The sequence below is a fragment of the Pseudoliparis swirei genome, chromosome 9 (assembly GCF_029220125.1).
Source record: "Pseudoliparis swirei isolate HS2019 ecotype Mariana Trench chromosome 9, NWPU_hadal_v1, whole genome shotgun sequence".
NCBI lineage: Eukaryota > Metazoa > Chordata > Actinopteri > Perciformes > Liparidae > Pseudoliparis > Pseudoliparis swirei.
This window is the reverse complement of record NC_079396.1, coordinates 9,134,359-9,161,573: the sequence shown is the minus strand read 5'-3', so window position 1 is coordinate 9,161,573 and position 27,215 is coordinate 9,134,359. Positions and strand designations below refer to the sequence as shown.

Here is a 27,215-nt window from a genome sequence, read left to right as displayed (position 1 = left end):
GGAAGAGGATGGGCGAGTGGAGGGCCGGGAGACAGGCCATAACTAAAAGGTGGAAGGGATGAGGTCGCAGGTCGGAGTCTTGATGCCAGATAGGGAGAAGTGGTGGAGAGACTGGTCAGTTAGTGGGGGATGTGCAGATTCATGGTAGTTTGGCGGGGCTGGGAGTTGCCAGTTGATTCTCAATTTAGTTTTTGAGGAAAGATAGGAAGGAGTTTTGTAGATCCTGTCAGTTGTATTCCTCATAAAAAGGTTGCATAATAAGGTTCTCTCAGTATAACATTTTACTTTAGGGACCCACTGAGGAGACAGCGGCAGGATAAAGGCCACTGGTTAAACTTTTATGGGGGGAAACTTTGTTATTTAATTTTCAACTTGATTTACCACATTAAAACCAGGTCCGTCCTGTTAGAAACTGGTCTTCATGGTCGTCCCAATAAACACATACTCGGCAAATCTGAAGAGGAAATGACTAGGAAACGTACATGAAACTTTACTTCCTCTAGCGTGGATTTAGAACAACACCTCGGGCTGATAAAATCTAGGGGCAAGATTCCAAAAATGCAGATCATGTGAGAAAGTAAGGTGGCCCGTGTCTGAGTGCAATTACATACGTCATCACAGACCTGTTGCTGTCGGCACCAAAAAACAATCTTTATTTCTTAGAGCTTCTGTTCAGAAAGTAGAGACCCATATTTGTTGTACACATTAAATGAGGACCAGGGCTCTGAAAGGAGAGATGCTAATACTGTACAGGCCGCCTCTGCAGTGCATCAGAAAATTAACTGAAAAGGATTTATTTTACATTTTCTTTTGGCCTTTTTTTTTTTTAGCAAAAGAATACGATTCATGTAGAAACAAGCAATGTTTTGCATCTGTCAACTCCTCTTTAACCCTACAGAAATCCTTTGCAGATGTCAACTGAAAGACAACAAAAGAAACCTGAACACAACTTCAGTTGAAAGCATTTAAGTTATAGCAATATGCACACTATCAAGTGTACAATTTGTCAAGGTTCATTTGATTCTAATAAAATACTTTTTTTTAAACCCATATACATTTCATATATTTATCTTTTTGGAGTATATGGATTCAAAAATAGATATTTAAATCATAAGAGAATGGGAAAGTATGGGAGAGAAAAAAAAGAAACTACAAAAGCTACGAATGGTTGTCCTCAGTCACCGAGGAGAGAGAGGACAGGCGAGAGAGAGTGAGAGATAAAGAGTGAGAGGGATATAGAATGAGAAAGAGAGAGAAGGAAGTGGAGAGAAAGGCTGGGAGTTAGGAGGGGATTGGCCAAGCTATACAGCGCAGTATGACACCCACTTTAGCTCATTACACACGTACAGTCGTGATCAAGGCACAGGGATCTTCTAAAAGTAATTTTTTTTTCTCAATAAAGTTGTACAAAATAATACATTTTACAGTCTGTACAAGAATAATAGTTCAGCAGTAATGTAAAGACAGACATACAAAGGAGAAAGAGGTCAGGGAGGAAGGAGGTGAGAAGAGGAAAGATGTAAGGAAGGCAGAGAGGAGGGAATGGCAGGGAGGTGCGAGCAGGCCGTTTCACCACACAAGTATCAAAATAACAGAAAACAAAAAAACATTAGTGTCCCGTTTGTTGTCGTCATATTTTTTTTTATATTTCAGGATTATTATATTTAGTTTCCTCTTCAAAAGAGCACTGCCAGGAAGATAGAAGTAGAGATGGGAAGGAGGAGCGGGAAAAAAAAGGAGAGTAAAGAGAAAGAGAGCGCACAGGGCACAATGGCACAAAGTCTACACAGACAGAAACAGCTGTGGAGACAGTGAAACGGGGTCAATCATGACAAGATGATGGTACTGTACTGTAGAAGGAGGCTTCCTGCCCTCCGACAGTTAGGCTCCATAAAAGTTGGTAATTTTCGTCGTTTCTTTTCGTTTTAAACTCAAGGTTTCCTCCACTACCAACAAGACAAAGTCAGGCGGCCAAACAGATGTGTGGAGAAGTCGAGTGACTGCCGCCGTCGTCTGTCAAACGTGTCTAGACTCCATCAGGGAGTCACATCAGGGAGTCACATCAGTGTTGGCTCTGTCCCCCCCCACCAACCCCCCACGAGCCAACACACCCTGTGTCCGTTTCGTCTGTGGTCACGCTGCTCCTCGGGGCTCAGCGGCAGAGTAACTCAGTTTGTTTAATCTCAAAGCACTGTGCTAAAAAGAAGGGGGGGAAAAAAAAAATCAGCTAACTGCTCAACCATCACTGATCAGTACATAACCGGAACCAACCGGTTGTCCAGTCCAGTTGAAAGCGGGTGTGAAACGTTTCTGTGTGCGAGCAGATCCTGTGGTTGAAATTATGTGCATGAGCGATGGGAAGGAATGGTGTTCTTGGTTTGAGTAAAGTTCTGAGCACAGTGCTTTTTAGGTTTTTTCTTGGATGCAGCGTTCAGCTGATCCGTTACGACATGTTTGTTCTCTAGTCGCAATAATTCAACGGTTATCCATTTTCCGAGTTTCACTGAAGTTATAGCTCCCTCCGTTTTCATTCCGACCTCAACAAGAGGGAACGTTCTCAAACCTTCCGCGCTGCAGTACATACGGTCCGGACTGGGCCGATTTCCGTCTCTAGAAAGGTGAGGAGAATGTGTGTGTGTGTGTGTGTGTGTGTGTGTGTGGACGATATAGAATGTTGAGCACTGTAGAGCTGGGAGTATGGCTGAAGGTGGAGATCAGAGTCTATTCATGTGTTAACCCCTTAAACCCTTCCATCAAACTAACTCAGTATACTGCAGATAGGGAGTTTGCATGAGGGGAAGTACTGAGTTAAGGGTGTGTTTAAGTGTGTGTGTGTGTGTTTTGGCCCCCCGTTCCTTCACAAGAGCTCACACACTTCTGTGGAAGAGGGGAGTTCAGAGACTCAGGGTTTTTCAAAGTCCAGTTCATGTGTTTTTGGCCGAACACTTTTCTTCTTCTCTTCTTCGTCCATCACAACAGCTCGTACTGTCGCAGGTGCATCCGCTGAATGATGTCTCGGCAGTCGTTGAAGACACGGCGGATGTTTTCCGTGTCGACGGCGCAGGTGAAGTGGGGGTAACAGTAGTGCCTCCCGTCCCCGCTCGCTGTGCTGATCCTCTGTAGACGGAGAAAGAAAAAAAAGTGAGAAACTATTACACTGTAAATTACAACTAACGCAGTTGCTGATTGACTTTTGATGTCGTCTTAGCAGCAGGCTCCAATTCTCATGTTTATCAGCCAATGAAATTATTCTATACATTTCTTTTTAATGTCAACACATCTTTGAACCCTGTCTGTTTCACTCAGACCAAGACCCATTTGTTCCTTCTGAAGATAATTTATATATAGTTTCTTGGCAAAAATAGTTTCCTTAAATAGCTGGACAGTGTTACTTTAAGCAAATGGAGCATTTGTCTGGGATTATTTTCCACTGCGGATTGATAGACATTCACTCCACTGTGTATTTACAGCCGTAGATCAGTGTATATTGAAAAAACGTAAATATTTGAAAAACAATGTAAGTGTACATTTTGCATGTTACAGAGCAAAGAAGCAAATCTTTGCCTATAAGATGAGAACCCTTTATCAGTCCTGCAGTGGGGAAGTTTAAGTGAACTTACCAGGAATTCATCTCTTATGAAGTACTTTGCCCTTGTAACACGTGGATCCTCTCCAGGCTCTGGGGTCGCTGGAAGAAGAGGGAAAGGAAATTGAATCCACAATTTTTATTATATGTAATTTTTTCAGGTGGAGAATATGTAAACAGTTATCATATCTGCAAACTCATGAGGGGTGAAAAAGGTGACAAGTTTGCAGGCATGAGTAATGGATCAATCATACAACAACCAGGATGGCATTTCTGAGCTTACAATAGTAGTCAGAAAATACATCGTCAGTAATTATGTAACAAGTTGAGGAGTTGTAAAGATTCTTGACATACAGGCGTCTGTATCAAGGATGACCTCTTGTGGTCAATGACGCTAAATGCCCTGTCAGGAACTTTTGTTGGCATTTGTTTAGCTTTGTGGACATATGGATGTTTGTGTGGTCAGGAAAATGTCCTTGTGACTAGCCAGGCATTTTATTTATTTATATATATATTTTTAATGTGACATATTTTGCACAAGTGGTGGAAAACTGGGAGATCTTGGCATATTCATTTCAGAGACCAGTTTCCAGCTGGGAGTCTTTGCGGCAGTTTAGTCTGCTGGCCACCCTACTTTACAATTTCATGAAATGAAGAAGCCGTTTCCAAAAATGATATTTACTATATTGAAAAGGGCCAGCTGTATTTGCGTAGCTACTAATATGGATATGTGTTGCTGAGAGGCGGAAACAAATGCTCACCATCGTCAGGTGTGGTGTAGCGAGCAAATTCAGGAAAGTATTCCTCGATTTTGGACTTCCCTGCCAGCACCTTCTCTGCCAACAGGTCCTGTTTATTTAGGAACAAGATGACAGAAATGGTCCGCAGCCACCTGAGGAGAGCAAAACACCAAGAATCAGATCACACTGGACCATACAGCTGTGTCAGAGCATGAACACAAGAAGAAACTAGAATGGGCACTCGGTAGAGCGCATACCTTCGCATATCACCAGATTGGGCATTGAATTATGAACATTTTGGCATTAGTTGCATGCCAATTGGATAAAAATTGACGCTATGGTAAAAAGAAGATTTTGACCTTTTCATGATCTTGACCTTTGACCCGATCAATCCCAACATCTAATCAAATGGTCTCCGGATAATAACTAATCCCACCAAATTTCATGCAATTCGGTTTAATACTTTTTGAGTTATGCGAGTAACACGCATACAAATAAATAAATGGCAATCAAAACATTACCTTCCACATTTTTTTTTTTTTTTAAAGGGGGGGGGGGGGGGGGTCAGCTTCACCTGCAGATGACATTAGAAACTTCCTACAAAATCCTTGATGGATCCCAACTGCATGACTAATTGAGGTTTGTTTTGAATCAGATTTAATAAAAGGCGTGTAGCCTATGGTTATAACCGTATACATGCTGAGAGATTACGAGTAGAGTTTGGTTTGTATAGGTTTATTAACGTCACTGATCCATATCAGTTTATCACACTACACTTTAGCTTCTTTACTCGTGATATTAAATAATAATAATAACTTTATTTATATAGCACCTTTAAAAACAATGTTTACAAAGTGCTCCACAAAGAGTCAAAGCCAAACAATTGGAACAGCAAGAAACCAATATTACATTTACAAGTATATTAAAAATTAAATGGATCACTCAAAAGCTGCTCTATAAAAATGGGTTTTAAGAAGTGATTTAAAAGAAGTTACTGATTCTGCGAGCCTTATCCCCTCCGGTAGGTCGTTCCAAAGTCGAGGGGCTCGAACAGCAAAAGCACGGTCACCCTTTGATTTAAGCCTCGACTCCGGAACGGCCAGAAGGGCCCCACCGGAGGATCTAAGGCTGCGTGCTGGCTCATAAGGGGCTAACAACTCAATGATGTAGCTTGGAGCCAGACCTAGACATGCTGTAAAAGTGATCAGCAAAATCTTAAAATCAATTCTAAAACGAACAGGGAGCCAGTGGAGAGAGGCCAGGACTGGGGTAATGTGATGTCGTCTGTTAAAACCAGTAAGAAGCCTAGCTGCTGCATTCTGGACTAGTTGGAGGCGGGAGATAGATTTTTGATTAATGGAGATTTAATGAGGCGAATCACACCCACAGTGAGCTTCCGCTGCAAAAGGTAAAACATTTGATATTACGTCCAGGTCCATTTTACCATGACTACCAACACAGTAATTTTTTGTAGCCCAGCTTCCGATTAATTATTATCAAACTCTCAATAATGCCTGAACTTAAGAGCAATGGTTTCAAATGCGTATATGAAACCATTGCTCTTCGGTTAAACCACAAACATTTGCAGCTTGCGAGGGTGTTTTCTGGAGCAGCTGTAATCCATAAACTACCACTGGAACATTAATATGATCCTGAACATAGCGTAGTCTTTTCAGATGGCAGTCGAGTTCAGTGGTCTCAAACTTTGTCTGTCGCGCCCCACTTGGAGGAAGACAGGTGATCGTGCCCCACTGAAAGGTCCATGCTGAATTATTATTGAAATAACAACATTGTGTGACTCCTCCATCTGTGCTTTTTCAAATAGAATAAAGAACATTGCAATCATTTTAAATTAAACCAGATTACGCCATCAGACAAAAAGAATGTAAATAAAGTGGTGCAAAAAATAACTAGTAATTGGCGAATAGCTTATTGTGGCTGCAATGAACATGTTTTGCACTGGATATCTTTTCAAGATAATAACAATAAGTGCAACCTGTGAAAAACTAAACAAGTTCAAATATTTGCCAATAAAGAGTTTTAGCCTAAATATCTTTTCAAAACAATAACGTGCAAAACAAACTTAGTGCAGATATGTGTGATATGTGTCCCCCATCTCAGATTCAGAGAAATCTGGTCTGCAGCTGAGGAAGCTGCTGCTGCTCTCTGCCTTGAAGATGAAGATTGAATTCAATCAGCTTTCCAAATATGTCACTGAGATAGGGCAATTTCATCAGAAATTATTAATCAGCCAATTTAATAATAATTGAATCAATAAATTTGACCCCAAAAAGTATATACATGTGTAACGTTACAAAGAAAAAATAAATGATAAACAGAGTCCATCTCTTCTTTGCAGATTAATATGTGTACAATTTCAATTGTATACTGTCCTGTATGACATGTTATGCATATGACGGATGTTTAAAGTCGCTGAACTCAACAACACGTTTCCTCCTGAGAGCCTCGAGCTTCATGTGAAACAGCTGAAGGCTCCGTCTCCTCAGAGTGAAAACAGTGGTGCTTTCAGGGACCTTGTTTTTATGAAATTGACCACGCTGATAGCATCGGTCAAACCCTCGTGGAGTTCACGGCACATCTAGGCTTCTCTGTGTACGACAGTGTCCATTGAAGTGACACTCTTGACCAGCGCCTGCATTCCTTTTCCCTGCCATGGTCTGCGCCCCATCTGTGACGTCATGATCACACAAGCGTAACCTATTAACGCCGTAACGTAAATATTTACACGTACCTTTGTAATATGTGAAGTTCTCCGCACTGCCCCCCCCCCCCACCTGTAATACCTCGGTGCCCCACTTGAGGGTCGCGCCCCACAGTTTGAGAACCACTGGGCGAGTTCAATCTAAGCTAAAGGACAATATTGAAATAATTTTCCAGGACAGCACAAAAATTTCCCCAAGACATTTAAAATATTCCTCTCATGTTCAATGCGTTTTCACTGACTGTAAAACACACTTATAATATCTGTGTCTCTTCACCTGTTGTTCCAGATGTTCTTGAAGAGGTTGAGGGCCTCCTGTAAACGGTTAGTCTGATTGTCCTCTCTGATCACCATGTTGTAACTGCTACTGGCCACCACGAAGATGATGGCCGTCACATCTGAGGACGAGAGGGGGACAGAAATAAATCAGACACCGGGACAGAAAAAGACACGAGCTGAGTGAAGTGAGCGGAAGCAAAAAATAAACACAAGTTACCGTTAAAGCACTGAATCCATTTCCTGCGTTCGTCTCTTTGACCGCCAACGTCAAACATACTGTGCAACACAAGAGACATTAGTGCCGACAGGTCAAATACTGCCATCATAAGGAGGAACTAGAACTTAGATTCTCATTTGTTTATATTTGAGTTATTGCACATGATTATAACTGAAGATATGTAGGACATTGTGTGTGTATATATATATATATATTACACACACTGTTATGTCACTGCCCTTTCCTTCATGGGTTTTTACTCACTGGAAATTAACTTTGTCCACTTGGAATCTCGTCTCAAAGATGCCTGAAGTCAGAACTCTGCACCGCAACAAATCCTGGTGAAAACAAAAATGTTCCCAAAATCATAAAGATATCCTGCAGGATTTTGAATGAGATTACACAGCAAATATGGGGCAAGCTTTAGACTCTGCAAATGGCTTCTGTGGCCTGAACTTAGTTTACAAGTCATGGTGAAAAACTCAGAAACTGGGATACGAGACATTTAGGTATTCTGCCCCTACTTCAAGACCTTTATTGGGCAACCTGGGTTAAAAAGACTACATACGAGCTATCTTTGCTGGTTGTGAAAGATATGTAAAGAAGCTGTTGCTCTCCTCCAGGTCAAAACGGAAAACGCACGACTGCCATCTATCTCTTGGTGTCCGTTCTTCAATTTGAGCGTAATCACTCAGCTTATTAATGACGATACAAGACTTTTAAATCTTCTTCTATTTGAAATACCCCTGTGGGAAAAGAAGGTATACACGCATAGTGTAGTATATATTAGTTGTTAGATTCACCCACCTGATCTGTTGGAGTGTAGTCACTCTGTTTCACAATGTCAATCTTGTCTAGAAAGCTGAGGAGAAAGAAGAAGAAACACTGTTATGGGGATGCGTTACTGAAGACTCATATAAATGTGCTCAGGCACCACAATCAGTATCAAACAACTAAAAGAACAGTTTGAACTCCAAACATGACAGAGCGCTTTTCTGCAGCGAGCATCATCTTTTTAACAGTCACTATTTAAAAAGCATCGCACGTGTTTCAGTAAAAGGTTCAATAGATAGCCAGCTGAGGTTTATGGGTGAACTATGTGAAGTACAGCAGATATTTGACGTGGCACAGAAAGACCTTTTTAACACAACATGTTGACAATGAGACTTTCCTTTGAAACCATCATAAATGACATTGTGTTTAGATTGTTGGGTGACCTTCAAGAGAGGCATCTTCCCTGCTTGTTCAACATTCAGGGAAAACACTAAAGAGCTTTATGTGTATGCCACTAAAATTCCTTTAAATATTGGATATAGATATTAAGTGGGAGATGGGCAGCCACCTGCAGCATGTGCCAGGATTTCAAAACTTCTGGAAAGCACTAAATACCATGTGGACAGGTATTCCCACAAAACCCTTCAGGATCACAAACATCTTCACTTTCCAAAGGACTTCTGAACTTCAGATGATCCATCAATGTAAAATACAACCAATCGGAAATCTACAGAGATGGTGGATAATACAAGGCTGGCGAGTTGCTCCAGTGTCTGTTGATCAGTTCACAACCAACACTGTGCACAGTGGTCGACAGACAACGTTTGAAAAACAGTCAAAACTCACCACACATACACACTAAAGTGTCATCATCTCCAATTGTAGTGACCCCTTTTCAAACCCTTTCAAAAGATCAAATAAAATGTAAAACATACAAATGGTCAGTGGAAGAAGGACTCTCCAAGTTAAGCACGATTTGATCTCCTAAAAACTGGACAAAATGATCTTGACGTGTGTAATGTACCGTCATATCATCATATATACAAATATAATTCCAATAATATAACTTCTGGTTCTTTAAACGGTTTCATGAAGCTATAGACTTGCGAGGTGGCCCAGAGCTGATGTTTAAGCATCACAGGTGAACTAGGGCACAGGGAAAGGAAACGAGCAGTGAACTTGTCATCTCACAACAGGACGAGAATCTCAGGAATTCTGTGATATTTTGAAAAATAAGTGAAAACTCGATGAAAAGGCTGGACAGAGAGAAAAATACCTCACGTGAAAAGGTGAAATAAGAGTGAACGTGAGAGAAGGGAAGGAGGACGACAGAATGAAAGCCTAGTGCCTTCCGTCTGACATTACAGAGCAGATTTCTAAAATAGCTCCCTCGCGCCCTGGCCTCAGCACGGTTACCAAGGAGACGCGACCGCAGGCGCTATTAATAGTCTATCCGCTCTCAATCTAGTGCGGCTGGACTGGATCCAGAAGGAAGACAGACGGATTGAGATGGAGAAAAGGAAGACCTGGGTGAAAAAGTAAGCAAGAACAGGATGAGCTTGAGTTTTTTTATTTTTATGCCTGATGTGTGAGCGGGAGAAGGGAGGGAACAAAAGACTGGACTGTACCATCTTAACCACCTGAGGGGGGGAGATAGGGTGGAGAGTTTCTCATCATTTAAACTTTCAAAAACACCAACCTAAAGTGCCAAACATGAAAGCATGTTGTATTCACTGATTTGCAGTTAATTTACCAGATGTACTAGTAAAAAGCGGTTCAGGCAACAGACTCGCGGAGAACAGCTGAGGAGCGCCGGGATCCTCCTCACAGATCACCCCCCTCTCCTCCTTTAAACATCCTCTGATCTGCAGATGACTCAGCCTCGGCCATGTTGGCTCCCAAACACTGACAACTGCTGCTGTTACATGAAAACTAGTCCACCATCAGAAAGTGTTTTTTCTCTCTCTTGCCTTTGGAAATGAGAACTAAACTGTCAACTCTGAGCTCTCAGATGCCCTCAATGAAACACCCAATGTATCATTTAGAGGGTGACAATGAGATGGTTATGTTTGGAGCTCAAACAGGGGGACGGATGCTTGAGCAGAAGTTAGAAGTCCTAAACACAGGTTGGGCCCAGACCATCACAGAGAAGGACATACTGGATCAGACATTAATTAAGTCTTCAATGACGAACATGTACGTCAATAAAGAAACAATTTAGTGGCTGCTTCAGATAACACCAAATGTTTGAGATCACTGCCCGTCACCACTTTAGCCGCATAAACTGGTCAGCTCGGCTTTGAGCATTTCTCCACTGATAACGTAGAAAAATATATCGTCCGATGCAAACTGACTTGGCGTAAAATAATGGTAGAACATGCAGAGGTGTTTCTAATGTGTGCCATCTGTGCACGGACTTACTGCCATTCATCAGTTTGGAGAATGTTTGATTATCTTCGCTATTCAGTGAACAATCCGACCTGAACGCCAGTGTAAAACCACAGAACAACATTTGCTCGGTGCACATGGAGGCCCAAGTCCCATCTCTGAAGTTACATAATGGGCATAACAATGCTTGTGGCGGTGTCCTGCAGCTGCCACTAGATGTTACCAAAGAGCCAAATCCTACAGCACCTTTGTGATTGTACAGGAACCGTGTACTTCCAAGAAAGTATTTTGAGGGATACACAACACATTACTGTAAAGCTGTCCAAAGTTTACGTCAGGCGGGTTTGTGGTATTCCGTCCAATCTGTATAACGACTTCTCCTTTTGATTACGTTGCGTCAGGAGGAGAGAAGAATAACAATCGTTTATTGCAGTACCGGTAATAACAACTAACTGTAAAATGTTTTATACTGGAGGCACACCACCGAGCCTCGAATAAATCTGTCTGATTGATAAATCGCATCGCAGTCGCTTCCTTCACAGTACTCAAAGTATGTCGCAATATCAGGAAAAGCGTTTATTTCTATATAAAAAATATAAATACATGTACATACATATATACGTATGTGTACGCACACATATGTTTATATGCACGTGTGCACACACACACATTATGTATGCACACGCGTATGTATGTATGTATACACAAGCACCCACCAGTGGAAAGATCACGTTACCATGTAGCTGCTACTTACTATTGTGCACAGTCGATTAGCTGGTACTCGTTGGATCTCTCGAAGCACGCCCTGACCCCCTCGTCCTGCCACAGTGTCTTCGCATGGTCGTAAAACTCCTAAGGAAGAAAAAGAAACACATGAATGACAGGACGCAGCGGCTGTCAGAGCCACTGAAGAGTAACATAACCATTCCAAATAACCGGAGTAACGTACCGGTGTTTGTCTGTTTTCATCTGATGCACTGATCAAAACCCACTCGGTTTCATCTCTCGGCAATGTTCGATTACATACTGTATTTTAAGTGAAAAACTATGTTACAGTCTCTGCTCGATTAAACAGGGTCAACTAACCGTTGGTTAACCGACAAGCTGATAATTAATGGACATCTTACACCGAATATGGCAGCTCGAAGAAAGAAAAGAGGACGGGGTTGTGTGTCTGAGGGCAGCGGGGCAAAGGCCTTTTTGTTGACAGCACATATCGTGTACGTTGTGCCGAGGAGATGCCCGTGTGCATGTCTGGAAAGGTAAATAGTGGTGGAGGATGAGACACCTCAGTATTAGTGGTGTAACAGACTATTGTTCTCACCTGATCGGTACGGATCTCCTCTCATGGAACTGCAGATTAATTAGTTTAACCATCACAGTGAGAGAAAAGAGTTTCACTGACGATCATTATCCGCCGATGTTCAGTAGAATATGCGAACAGGACATCATTTATGATTTCCTAGTCACCGATCTCTGACAATGTGACATTGTAAACAGCTGCTGGCAACCGTGGCAGCACCGCTTACGATTCCAATCGGATACATTATGATGTGTTCAAGCTCTGTTCAGTGAAATTGAGCCTTGGGTGAGGGCAAATGATGACTATAACAAAGTAAAAGAACAACATTTAGAATCTTTGGTGGTTTACACCAACTTCAGAGTGGTAAACCACCAACGTTTTTTGCTCCATTTTATCTTTGCGCTGAACCGATCTGTGATACGATCTTGCTCATTATACACACACACACACACTCTTTTACACGCCGGGACACAACATGTTTAACCACTTCACAAACTCTTTATACTGCGAGAGCAACAGGTGCCCTCTGTGCATTTCATTTCAAAGATTTTGTAAAGTTGCCGAAGACACATTGATCCAGGCAGAGATATTTAAAAAAAATAATAATAAGGAGTACTTGTACATAAAGTGTTATATATTTAGAGCAACTTTCAGTGCTAAGCAGTCTAATAGTGGAGTGGTGCCAACACACTTGTTTTCTTTGTCATCTATGCAGACACAAGTGTTTGGTGTCAATTTGAGTTTTGTCTTAAACTACAAAACTAGCAGATCCAGATATAGTGGAGGCCAACCAGAAGGACTCAGCAGTGGTTGCTGCACGTCTACAGCTGTGAACATTAATTGACAGAAACCTTGTGGTTGACGTGTGCACATATTCAGGTCCCAGGTCTCAGAAATGCAGGTCAAACACAGGAATTTATTTGGGTTCCAGTATGGGAATACACAGACGCCCATCTGTCTTGCTCTTATACACACACACACTAGATTATGTACAACTATAATGAAATGGATCAATTAGCTATGTGTGATACTTGTTTCTATCTGCTAACCCATCTTTAGTAAAGCAGAAGAGACAACCAGACCACAGTCCCCTCCATACACACCAGTGTTGTGGAGTCACGCGCTGGTCATATGCTCTGGTCTGCCTTAGGTGCTGATTTTCTGGTCTAACCTTGCAAAGAGGCTTACATCCCCATCACAACCACCAGACCAATACACACCAGGACACACACAGAAAAAGTGAAATGACCTTCACCATCTGGATTTCTAACTCGGAAACTATGCTCGTCATAAACAAGTCAACCAACCAAACGAGTAAAGCCAGATAGCAACTGAAAACAAATAATTAAGTGGCATTCCTATATCCAATAACTTAGTTATATCTTATAACCAAGTCTATAAATATTAATGTTATGTTGTTATAATCCCCCACAGCCTGAAGCGACGTCTTCACATCGTTGTTGTTTTATTCCACCAACACAAACAGAAGCATCACGTTCTCATATTTCAGAAGTTGAAAACTTAAATTTTCTTGAGCATTTTTGCTGGAAAAATAAACGACATAAAATGACTTGATTTGGACAATAGTTAAATTAATATTCTGATCATTAACTAATCAGTTAATCAAATTATCGTTCGGTTCTCCATCCTCGTTTGGCTCAGTTACTTCACACTACCGCTCACGTAATAGTATCGACCCGTTAGCAAGACAAATCTTGTCACTTTCATGTTAAAAGAATACAACTTTCATCGTGGAGTTTTTCCATGATGGCAAACTCATCATGTGTTTACAAACACAGCACTCTTTTATAAATCAGTCATGCCATTTGCTCTCCCTCTTCCAGAGCCTCTCTTCTCTTCTGGCCAGTGACCATTACAGAACAACAACAAACCTCAAACTGGGCGAGCAGAAAGACCTAAATCCTTGATACGAGATGAAACGCTATTAATCCCCACAAGGAGGTCAGAGCGCGGCATCGGTTTAAAAACGGAACCAATGGTGCTGGAAAGCAACACGCGTCTTGCTCAAGGACACTCCGGCAGGGCTCATGTGTGGGCACTGGCTTGGTCGGACTGTTGGCTGAAGGTCTTCATCATCCATGACGGTTTGGAAAGACAGGAAAGGCTCCTTTGATGTCCCTCCATGATCACAATCATACATTAAATGCGAGCAGTTACGCCGATGAATGCATTAATTAGCAGAATACTCATCTTCCAATAACTCATGGCCACTGTTAACATGAACTCTGTGCCCTCGAAGCACAACGCCGGTGTTTTTGAGCTAATTTCCGACAAAACACAACATTACAGCTTTTCAGACTTCTGAAGATGCAACATATTGGGCTGTGATTGTTTTCATAATTTCCCATCAACAGTGTGAACATCAGTTTAAAAAAGAAAATCTAACTGAATGATTACAGTGTGGAAATTTAGTTCAAGCACAGATTAAAGTGTTCCTCAAAAGCAAACAAAGAGAGGTTGTGATAACAAGACTGCTCAGCCGCTCTCAAGCCTCGCTTCCCACAAGAAGTGAAGACTGTTCAAAGTAATCCACACTTCCATCTGCATTTAAACACCAGGAGATTTTAAGTTTGAACAAGGTATATTTTGGTCAATGTCATGGATTGTCTATACATCTACTGTACAAGCACTTCTGGAATACTTTTAAAGAAGTTATCGTTCACTGGGCGGACAGACACCTCAATGGCAACATCACGGACATGTGCAGAGTGTCGTGGTGGCAAGAGGTTGAAAGGAAATTAATTCCCGTAGCTATAAAACATATTCAGACTAGACTTGAGTGAAGTGAAATGGGAATTAAGCCTCAACCTGCAGGTGGCTGTGGAGAAACTGAGAGACTCCCAGGTTTAGTCTCTTGGCTCAGACAATTAGGAATGCACCACTGAGAATATTAAACTCAGAGACTTTAACCATCAGGTCATTAGTAGCGTTAATAGTGTTAGCTACCCGTGTCAAGGGATCATCACCTGGGACTTTGGGACTATTTATATTCCAACAGACACTGAAACGCACACAGCTGAGGATACCTGAACCCGTTGATAAGGGAGTATAACCAATAGCCCACTTTGAGTGCGAGGGGGGGGGAAGTTCGTTGAAATCTTTTAATTTTGCATCGCAAAACTACACGCATAAACGAAACCGGTAAGCGGGGTGGACACAACTTTAATGACATGGTAGTTCCAATTGAAGTTTAAACCACAGGCCACATGGTAAAAAGGGCAACAACTACAATCAGGTGTTTTCTTTTTGGCGTGTGTGTGTGTGTGTGTTTTACTACTCACAGGGGGAAACTCAAAGTCCTTCTGGCTGACGAGGTTGAGCACGTATTCGATCCGGTGCTGGCTCTGTGGGCACGCCAACTGCACTGGAGGTGCCAGGGTGCTCATAGCTGTTACTATGGTCTGCAACAAACAAACAGAATACATTAAGTGTGCGTGACAGAAAGACGGAAGACGGACACGAGTATCCAGTGCTGCTTTGGTGTTTGCTACTTACTTCAATAGCCTCTTTAATATTATTCTTGATGTCGTGAATTTTCTGCTTCTTCTCTCTGAAACAGACACTCGGATTCAGTGACAATCATTTTAGGGATTATCGATATACAGCAGTAACACAGTTAGGAGTGTCTTCACAGCAGGAAGGAATACAAAGAGAAAAAGACACAGTACATTGATATCCACTGCCCATCACAGGCAGACCTACAACCCACTGTGGATTCTGATGCACATTTTTAGTCCCCTAATACAGAGAAACAAAACAATTAAACCACTATTACAGGGGTGCGTTGGTATTTAACTTAAATGGAGTTTGGAGAGCACCCTTAAAATAAACCATATTGAATACACATTAACGCCTATGCAGACAGTTTCATGTAGAAAGTGTTCACACATGACAGAAAACTACAATTATCACAGAAAATATTTGGAGATGAAATTGGTTGTGAAAATTGCTTCTTCTTTTTCTTTTAAACAGACATAATGGGATGAATCTGAAGGGACAAAAATTAGATTTAATTACAAAACATATAATGTATGCTGTCGATCGTCAGTCGAATCGAGGGGATCCTGCAAAGTGTCAGAGCTGTTTATCACCAGCCATCATGAATGGTCTGCTCTTGTTTTGGTCACAAACAAGAGTTTAGTGAGCAAGTATTGTTTTAGTGAAGTCAAAAAAAAAAGAAAGAGTTCCATGTTCCAGTGATATGGTGCATTTCAGTGAGCTGCAGTGGGATTGTTTTTGATCTGGGAAGGGTAAACAGACCTTCATTGGCACGCGCTAGAGAAATGATGTCTGTATGCTGTGAAGGATCGTTGTTTGTACAAGACATTTGGACTCTCTGTGACAGGCATGTTTGTATTAAAAGGCAACCAGAGAGCAAGTTAGTCTATCTTTCACCTTGAACCTGCCAGGACAACAGTGCATTGTGTTTACAATAGTTATATGTCAGTGACAAAGGGCAAAATGGGCCTCTTTGGTCTGTGCCAGTTTTTGCTTTTTTCCCCCCCAAGGGACTCGCTGCACTCCCAAATGCATGCAATGTGTCCCAATTTACATTAATTAGTTTGACTCATCCATTCGGTTATCGAAAACCGAGCCGAACAATTTCTTCACAATGCCACCCAACAGTTTGACTCCATTAGGAGGGTGTCAATGCGCCAACAGTGCAGGTTGGAGCTGCATGTTTGCATCAGATTGGAACTGGTTTCTTACTCTCACACAAATACATCCGCATATATTTAGCATGCTGCAGATTGTCCACACAGGAGCTGGTTCTCTTTCATGGTTGGACTATAAAAAGGATTTCAGTCGTAGTAGCAGTTTAGACCTGCAGATGCAGACACGTTAATATCGCCACCAACAGTCAAAGACGCTGAAGTAGTGCAGACTCTTCAGCGTGAAGAGTTGCCAACGTGGGACAGAACGTATTCTTGCATATAAACTCAAAACACAGAAAATTATATTAAAAAATGCAAATTATAACACACACACCTTCCTTGGCCAAGTTTACCATGCCGCTGCAATAATACTAAATTGATTTTGGTCACAGAATTTGCTCTCGAGCAGAAGCAACAATCAACATAAAAACGAGAGGATTATATTTACAATTACTAGCAACCGTACTTTTGACAAGAAAGGAACACCTCAAACTAAATAATGTTACTGCATGCATTCGACTTAAAATAGAATTGCTCCCATTTTTTAAAGTTGTTCAACTCTCATCGACACATGTTAACAGAAAGAGCGAAAAGAGGAGGTAAGACCCTTTATTGGGTTAGGAGTGAAATTTAGAAGGCCTTGTTTACGTTTTTAACCTGATGGTTATTAAAGATCACATGTGTGTGTGTGTGGCGCTCTCCAATCATGAGTAGGACTGCATGCCTGTGTATGGTGAGAGGCATGACAACATGCTTCATCGATGGTGTCTGGTAAAAGTATGTGAAGGTGAATGAATGCAGGTAAGGATTGAATTAAATACCTCTGTAAATACTATTGTTATAAGTCAGTGTGTCACTATATTGATTTGTCTGTAACATCTTATGATAAACAAATTAAAATGTGTTCACACAAACAATGGCATGGAACTTAACGCATTAATAAACAAATCAGTTAACTAATTGATCATTTAGTCTCTACAATGTAAAGAAAAAGTTGTGAGAAAAAAAGCCCATCTCAGGATAAAAGGAAAATAAATTATAGGCAATTTACAATGATATTACATTTGTGTTGCATTTTTAAATATTTAACAATTATAAAATGAGAACATTAGAGAAGCTGGAACCAGCAAATGTTAAACTAAAAAAGGTCAAATGTGAAAAGTGGCTGGAAAGTTGAAGCGTTCAAGTTAAAGCAATACTTTTATAATGAATAATACTGACAAACCCACATACGATTACCACCAGGCTCTGCAGTTCACCTCAGCATTGAGTTTACTACACAAAGAAACAAAAGCAGCCATATATGGTTTGGCAAAGAAAAACATCCAGATAACCCAAACAATGTGACAGATCTGACTGGAAGTTGTGACATCGCACGAGTCACGCGTCTCGTTATCGAGGACTTGTATTGACATATTGCTCAGTGTTGTTTAACCATGCAAAGATGTGAACATCCCCCATCGCAGGAAAAAAAAGAAAAGAGAAATGAATTGTAATCTTTTGTACTCGAGTTGGATGACAAATTAAGAAAATGTATATCCACAAAAGCAGCAGAGGGTCTACTTCAGGCAATAAGGGGCTGGGCGTCTACAAAAAAAATATTCTTCTGTAAACGGTATATTTTGTTTGTTGCAGATGTTTCTGAAAAGGTGCAGACATGATATTCTACTTTAAGCTTAATATATATTTGCTCCGTACCGAGGTTAGACAGCATTGACTTGGTCAGAAGAATTGCATGCGTGTTAACCTTCTGGAGAGCTGCTATCCAGCCAGCGGCCGGTGGATTAGCTCAATAGTGACTTTTGGTCAAAACAATCAAGTGTCTGTCATCTCTGCAGGCCGATATTGACACAGCATATTAAATACACAACTTCCAACACTCCAGGATTGAGTTTTCCTCTTCAGGGTCAAACTTCCATTTCTGCACTGCAGTCTGACGAAGCAAACACACCATCTTTTACTGAGCATTGGTTATGCACACAGAAGTCTTTCTCTGGTGGAGAAATACGTGGTCAAATTATTGAAGACTAAATTGATATCATAATGGCTGACAAGTATGGTTTTAATTCTGAAAAAGCAGCCATATAAAACTTAAGAGTGAATCCTATTTCAAATTCCTGTGAAGTCCACACTTCAGACACGCATGTTAAAGGTTCCTCAGAAATGTCCATCAGTATATAGCAAACCATTCCATGGATAAGTATTGCAACCGTTGGATACGTCCTCATGTTCGGCCACTTTAGAAGCAAGACTTCCCTCATATCACATATACTCACTCTGTATTGAAGCCGTTGACATGAAGGATTCTCATCTGTTTCACGATGGTGCTCTTTCCTGACTCTCCAGCTCCTGGGCGACAGAAATGAAAGAAGCAATATTAGGAATCCGTTGACATGTAAAACAACACTCACATAATAAATATAGCCCATACACATGTCTGAAATGTCACTTCACAATATGTGAACAGTAGTCTCATTTCCCATATTTAAATACGAGGATGTGTAACTCACTAAAAGGTTTTTTTCGGCTGTAAAATCACTCTGACCCAACAGGAACTTTTCAATGGACAAACAGCAGATTTCATACATGACTGACATTATTTGGCAAAACTGGGCACAGAGGCCAGGACAGTGGCGTCTTGATACTGCAACCACAAGATTGAGATCTGATGAGGACTACCTTTAGACTTTATCATGAAAAGTGGGTTTAAATACATCCCTTCAAAAGCATGTGGAGAGTAAAAATCATACAATTATTTGAGCAAGGGATCTAAATAAGTTGTACGGTTTATGTATTGTAAAAAACAAGTAATAGTTAGGTTTTAAAATGCACCAATCTGTCACAATCAATCCTAACACGCTAATAAAGTCTTTTTCCGACAAGTGAAGACCGTGAGGTTTAGGATTTATTTTTATGAACACTAATATTGTTTTTTTATTAATACTTTCCATGCTTTTAAACCATTTCAATAACCGTTTTTATTTAAATATCTATATGTATGCAACATCAGTCCAGGGACTACGGATGGGAAATGGCCACTTGGATCTCTGATGCATTTACAGCCGTGTGTATTAATGTCGCGTGTTTGTTAAATAAAATACGAATTCCTCTCATTTTCAAGCCAGTATATCTAAATTATGTTCATCGCCAAAAGTCTCACGTCAAGACAATATTGATCATGTTTAACTATAAAATCTATGACAACATTTCAGCTTCAACTAAGGGACATGTTTGGATGAACTCGCTGCTATTCAGTTTCCACACAGACGAGCTGAGCCCTGCTGAGATTCCGGTGACTTTGAGTATTGATAAATGTACGGACACCTTTTCCCAACAACCCTGTGAAAACAGGATTATAGCTGAGGATAGTCTCCCAATATTAAGATTTTATAGAAGGACAATAAGGTGTGAGATTTTAGAAACAGAGACTTAATCGTTGGTTAAGTTGGACCTTTCGTGGAAAAATGGACATCAGTCAGTACATCTATGAAGTTAGATAAACGCAAATAGAATTTCCAAATGACAATCTTATTGTCAAGTATCTTGACTAACAGTTTGCAACAGTTTATTTTTAATAGCCAATGTTTCCCACCCCCGAGATGCATTTGTGGCAGTCTGACACATCAGACAAGCCACAGAGGAGTCAGAGACTCGGGCATTTTAGTGGCTCAGCAAGCATCATGTTCTCAAATCTAACTGATGACCTCATGTCATAATGTCCCCGCTTTTTTTCCTCTCTCCCACCTCACTGTCTTTTACCGCACTACAAGGTGAAGAAGAAATGCCACCCATAGTACCTATAGTCACACTATATAGTGAAGAACCAGAGTGGATTCTGGTCGTCAGTGGTGCATCAACTACCAAGACATCATCCAACAGGCTACTGAAAGTTTAAAACTACAGTAGTTCATTTAAATTGCACAAAATAACCTACATTATAAATTCCAAAACTGTGAATTTCTCTTCCATCATGATTCAGACTAGGGACAACAGGGATTATGTTATTATCTACCAGTATTCTCAATATTGTTTATTTTACGAGAGAAGTTAGGAAACATTATCCTTAGTACACGTTATGTTAAATGATGGATCTGGTCCATCTATAAATATGAAAAATCGCCTGAACATATCAGTGATGAATTTGTCCATTCTGAACCCAGAGACATGGAAAGACACGCGGCTTATCAAGTTACCACTGTTACCACAAATGTAAACAGTGCAAGACATCACATAAGTCATGAACTCTAATCAACTCAAACGTGTGGGATTTTGGGGAATGACTACGGTTAGTCAATTTACCATTTTCAGCAACTTAAATTACAATATAACAACAATTTACAAAACTTTGTGTGGACAGGATGCATTGCTATGGGGAGATATTGCATTAGAATCGTACCGTCAATGACAATACTTGCAATGATTTGACCCCAAAAAAGTCCAGATGAGTCCGATTGGGTGACAATTTTATTTATTTATATTAGTGCTGTGAAAAATAACGCGTTAACTCAGTTAATTCAATTACAGGTTTAACTAGTTTTTTTTAATAAACGCATTTAACGCATGCGCAGAATGAGCTTCCAATCTGTCTGTTGTTGGTCGTCGGGACGAAAAAAAAGTCACTTGCAAAATGAGCTTCCAATGCACCACTTCAATCTGAACTCTGTCCGCTCTCATGCAGACGGTCTGTTCATCGGTAATGATCCTTCCGCAGGTTCACCTCCGGAAACCTTGTTACGACTTTTACTTCCTGTAGATCAGGGTCTCAACACGTCGATCGCGACCTGCCAGTCGATCGCGGCGTAGTGTTGGTAGATCGCATGACATTAAAGAGATTGGCCCGCCCCCCTCTATAGCACGTCTTTGTTCTTTTATTAAACTAAACGTCTGTTGTTGATCGTATCTCCACAGCAGCATGTCATTTCTGTCTCTTCGCGTTGCGTTAACACTTATCGATCTCCGTCTGGCGCGCCACAGAGCTCCGTGCGCGCGCATCGGGACCGAGCAAAAAAAAAGTCACTTGTCAATCTGTCCACCTTTAGATTGTATCATGGTGGAGTTAATGGTTGACAAACAAGAGAAAAATGTTCTGTTTAACCCTCCTGTTACCTTTACTAACATATTTTACCCTCGGGGTCAATTTGACCCCAGCAATTAAAACCTCCAGAAAATTATTAGAATTAATATTGCTTCCCAAGTTTAAGTGTGAGGTACTTTATGTTTGTTTGTTGACTACCTAAATAGCCCTTTAAATAAATAAAAAAGTTGATATTTCTGATATGTTTGACACAGTGAAAAACAGCCTGGGGTCAAATTGACCCCAAAGAACACCGACATTAAACATTGAATGGGGTCAAATTGACCCGAAAGGTAACAGGAGGGTTAAACATTCTGTTTAGGATGAAGATGTATTAATGTTCCATATGGAAGAAAACTGCTAAATAACTGCTGAGTTGCAGCACCATTGTATAGAAGAATGTATAAATGTATATATCCGTCTTTTGTCATAAATCTCTATGTTCTCACAAAATATACCGAGAATATCGGTAATATGTGATTAATCATGATTAATCCACAAAAACCTGTGATTAATCCGAATAAAAATTGTAATCGTTTCACAGCCCTAATTTATATATATATACACACGTTTAAAAGATGGAAACCAATATATGGCTTTCGGTTAAAATGAGTTAACCTGAAGGTTGTCATCTTCAGTATAGAGACCCTAGTATTTTTTAAACATGTTACTTTGTCAAGATGGGACTTAAATAACTGCTCGCTCTTAATGCCACACATACTTTGTGCGATCACTCCCTTTGTAGGCATCACTCTTTGAAGTGAAGCAAACTTTACGAACATAAACCCACGAACACTTGTCATAGGTGATCGGTTTAATCCAATAACCGGTGCAGTTCTAGTTGCAGGTTACAATTGGCTGAGCAACGTAATCCAATGATCCACAAGGTGGAGAGACACTATAACCCTACCTTACATATATATTTTGTTTTGTATTTTACTTTTATTTTACTTGTATACTTCTATATCTTTCATCCCTGTTTCTTACATTTTGTGTTTTGTTTTTACTCTTGTGTGTTGCTGCTACTGTCACGACAAATTTCCCCTTGGGGATTAATAAAGTATATATCTATCTATCTATCTATAAGGTTTGCTCTGCAGATAGATGGCCACAATGTGTGAGTGCCAACTACAGTTAACATGCAGATTGACACCAAAGCAACTGACCATGTTGTGGTTCGAGACAATTTCTACATTTGTTGCGTTATCAATGGTTAGAATATAGATTGCACTACATGTCTGTTCCCAACATGAAAACAAGCTGAGCACAAGGCATTCAGTTGTTTTTCAGCTGCACCGGGTTTGAATTGAGTGACTCTTTGTGCTTCATTTGCCATTTTAACACATCATTCAAAATAGGCAGAATCTTACCAACAGCCTCCAGATCCACAAGTCTGTGATAAAGTCAAACTGGTAGATGATATGAATGAAAGACGACGAACTTTACGGCAGACATCTTTGTTTTAGTGTTAATGAATGTCCTGTCCTTCTGCTTTCCCTTAAGTCACCACAACTTCCTCCACAACATCAAATACAGGCGTGCCGTACAATACTTGCTGGCATCGCAAGAATAAAATATTATGATTTTGATAAAGAACACCACAGATTCCTAGGAGTGGTGCGAATGGACATATGAGGAGGGTACAGAAGGGAGCACGGCAGGGGAAGTGAGACACTCTTACTCGTCTCTTATGTAATGTGGAGACCCAGCCCACCTCCAGTTCACTCTGACACACACACCCACACCCACTATCACACAAAACCACATGTTGAGTCTCATACATGTCCACTGCTTCATTGGGTAGGTCTTTTGTATTTCACTTCAGACACTGTATGGGGATACACTCTGACAAACTTGTAGATAATGTTAAACTAGTGTTAGTTTGACATGTTCCGGCCGACATGGAAACCCACTGAACTACACAGCAAGCCATGTAGTCCTAAACTCATAATATATGCTCTGTTTAAACACATGTATAAATGACAATAAACTCAGTTTGTATTGGTGCAAGTGGTCGTTTCTCCCATCTCGTTAACCCTACTTATACATTTAGATTGATAGCACATACATATGTGTATGTATGTCTTATTGACTCAGCCTCAGCATGTTTTTTTTTGTTGGTAATGGTAGACTGCTAATTTGACAGCAACATGCTGGAAACCCAGCACAGAGCTGCATTTTTTAGCCTTATGCAATGGCAAAGTCACACTGTTGACAATGTTTCCCAAAACAACATCCCAGAAGGTTATGCAGGGAGGCCTCAAACTGTGCAGACAGAGAACTTGCCTGTAAAGCAGCGAGCATAGAGAACAAAATGACAAGCCAACTCACCCAAAAGTAGTAGTCTGTGTGTCGCTCTGTATATCTGTTTGTCTTTCTGGAGCTGCTTTTCTATCTTTTTGTTTGCTTCTCTTTGTGCCTTCTCCTCATTTCTCTGGTCTTCAGTCTTACTGTTGCCCAAACAACCCATCTTCCCGCAAGAAAAAAAGGGGGTTCCAGGGGAGGAGGAGGTGGTGGAGGTGGAAGAAGAAGTGGAGGTGGAGGGGGTTTATGTCGAAAGGAAGAAAAAAAACTAAACTAGTCTAGTCCCCTCGTTTGACATGCGGATTTTGGTAGCAATGCCACCCACATGTAGCCCGTGCGACGTCCCCGGCCTGCTCCAGAACCCGTTCGCGGTGCAGCACTGGAGAAATTATGTGTCCATAACGCGTATTCTGCTGTCAGGGAAAGGGCAGGATACTGTGGCTGACTACACCGAGGCCGCCTTCTCGGTTAGCTGAATCCTGCTCGAGCTGTTCCTCCTTCACGTGCACTGGAGGCTTTTTGTGTGCGTTTCGTTCCCCCCGCCGCTCGTTGGCCCCTCGTCAACTGTGTCACGTTAACAATTGTAATCCTCAACGTGTGTCAACACACGAAAAATCTGGCTTTCACCTCAAACGGAGGCAGAACAAACCGCCGAATTTGCATCTCCGTAAAGCCCGGGTCTTGCGTCTCACTGCCAGCCGTGACAAGGAGCCGAACTCGGCTTGTCCGAAAACCTCTCCCGTGCTGCGGCGCGGCTCGTTTCCGCGTCTTCGTTCATGATAAACGTTTCCAAAAGGCGTGCACTTATTCTCTGTCTATTTCTCCCGTGTCCCCGGCGGCTGTCTTGGTCGGGAGGGAGTTGACAAGGAGGGTTGACAAGGAGGAAGGAAAACAATATTAACAGCCCAACGAGCTACATGTGTGATATTCTCAGCGCTTCCGTCGTCATCCTCCGGCTCCGTTTCACTCGTTGCATCAAATCAACCCCAAACAGCTCCAAACTCACTGCGGTTGTCTTTTCGGCCGGATGCCCCACCACCTCCAACTCCGAAACGATCCGATACCCCCACGATTTGTCCTCCTTATTTGTGACGGCTGTGTTTCTCCTCCAAAGGGCCTTCGCTCTCTCGCTCGCTCTCTCTCTCTCTCTCTCTCTCTCCGTCTCTCTCTCTCTCCCTGCCCCTCGCTTTTGTAGCTGAAATGTGTTATCAGCCCCTCACATCACCACCGAGCCTCCAAAACTGCGCACCGATACTTCCCCCCCCTCTAAACTCCCGACTCGGCCCCGATGAATCCCTTCAAGGAAAAATCATTTTGAAAAAAAAAAAAAAAAAGGAGAAGAAGAAAAGAAGAGAAACGGAAACGTGACGGAGATGCGAAAAAAAAATCCCTCGAAACGTATCCCCGTTTCTCGCAGGTGAAAAGGCAACCCCTGCTGTCAGGCTCGGTTTATAAAGCCCACATACGGCCTAAATGTGTGTGTACACACAGTGGCGACACACTCTCACACACACAGGTATATCAATGTCCCTCTTGAATCCGAGGTGGGTAAATAGGCTACAGGCTTGAGACTGCATGTGCATTTACATTGACAAAAAAATAGGACGCGGGGTTGTTGTAGCAGCACATTCCCACCCCGAAGGCCGCTCCCCTCCCGGCCGCTGGTCGTGGAAGGTGAAAGGCAGGAATAACCAATTATTGGAGGTTATTATTTTCTCGCTTTTTTTTCTCTCTCTCTCTCTTTCTCCGAGAATAGTAGCCCACTACATTGAGGAGATAGACAGCGCCGAAGAGAGACGGGGTGGGGCCACACGGCGCTCATTGAACCCTGGGAAGGAAGGACCGAGAGAGGAGAGGAGAGGCGGCTTCGCCTCGTCACGTCACGTGGCCCGGGCGCGGAGCAGCGTCACCGGCGGGTCTCTGCGGAGAAAACGGCGCCCTCTTCAAAGAAAACGACCGCACGGAGGATGGGCGTCGCGCACAGCAGCCGGGCCAGGGGCTCCCAGAGCTCCAGCTACACTCACAGAGGACACCTCGGACACATATACACACACATTGACTATTGTTCAACACACGACGACACGAGTCAACACGTGTATGTTTGCTGTGTTTACAATTAGCCACAGCCCAGAGGTGAACCTTTCATGGCATCTGAAAGTGGAGAAATAGTAGTTATTTCTTTGGTTGAAGGATTTTGTATACACCATCAAATAATAACAGCAACAATACTATGATTAGTAATAATAATAATAATAGTTCTGAAAAAATAAACATTTAGACATACATGTTATATTCAAATTACTCAAATGATACATGGATGAATATCATAGGGCCACATTTAAGATACCTTTAAGAGCTATGTCCAAAAGTTAGCGAGCTACATCAAATTCAACCTACTAAACTTCAGGCACATCAGAAACAGCTTGCAGAGAGCGCAGCAGGACATTCCTACATTCCATGATCTTCGCACATTTAGTGTACTGTCTGCCCAGCTGGTCACTCACGTGCACAGCAACGCTCAAAGCCATAGAATCTCTGAATAAGTGAGCAATCAAAGTATTTCACAAGAAACCGCAAACCCATCCTGCCACATTCTGAACAAACATAAGTTTTAAAAAGTTTTAACAACCCTATCAGCCTTAAAGAAGCCAGCATCACTTACAAAGCCCTAAATGGTCTGGCACCTCCTCCGCTGAATGAGTACATCAAACAGAGACCTGCCCGTGGCCCTCGAGTCACCAGAGCCTTTTGTGCTCATAGATAGTAGTACTGTCATGGATATGTGATGAATGAATGTTATATGAATGAATGAAACCTTATCATGTGCTCATTAATTAATGCCCCTATGTGCAATATATCTGTGTGCAATATGATGTATGTGAAATCTCTGATATTTTCTCTTGTTTCGCTTATATATATGCAATTTTTTTAATTTATCTATTGTTAACTTTTTATTAACGAACTATTGTGTATTGTCAGCTATAGACTATAATTGATTGTAGTTTATTACTACTGCACTTTGGCATGACCTTTTCCTCTAGGACACTCAGCCTGTACATGCTGGCAGGGGGACAGACAATGCAGCTGTAATTGGGTGCATTTACATTTTAATTTAAAGTGTTCATCAATGTGCGTTGTTCCTCTCGAACAAA

General features: G+C 41.5%; 1 protein-coding gene across 1 annotated transcript; it reads right to left on the bottom strand.

Annotated features, from left to right (window-relative positions):
• Nucleotides 1-626: 626 nt before the first annotated feature.
• On the bottom strand, nucleotides 627-27,215 carry gnas (GNAS complex locus). The gene is made up of 12 exons (XM_056422575.1): nucleotides 24,091-27,215; nucleotides 18,962-19,034; nucleotides 15,526-15,580; nucleotides 15,312-15,431; nucleotides 11,461-11,558; nucleotides 8,352-8,406; nucleotides 7,809-7,882; nucleotides 7,545-7,603; nucleotides 7,326-7,446; nucleotides 4,348-4,478; nucleotides 3,621-3,688; nucleotides 627-3,117 (listed from the first exon to the last, which is right to left on the bottom strand). The coding sequence occupies exons 1-12, from the start codon at nucleotides 24,227-24,229 to the stop codon at nucleotides 2,971-2,973; spliced, it is 1,140 nt and encodes a 379-aa protein (XP_056278550.1). The 5' UTR covers nucleotides 24,230-27,215; the 3' UTR covers nucleotides 627-2,970.

What these genes read in the sequence shown, in the direction of transcription:
- gnas (XM_056422575.1), bottom strand. Translation starts at nt 24,229, where the DNA reads ATGGGTTGTTTGGGCAACAGTAAGACTGAAGACCAGAGAAATGAGGAG. An exon ending in CTAATCGACTGTGCACAATA is followed by an intron (nt 8,407 to 11,460) that starts GTAAGTAGCAGC and finishes CTTTCTCCTCAG; the next exon opens with CTTTCTAGACAAGATTGACA. An exon ending in CTACACCACACCTGACGATG is followed by an intron (nt 3,689 to 4,347) that starts GTGAGCATTTGT and finishes CTCTTCTTCCAG; the next exon opens with CGACCCCAGAGCCTGGAGAG.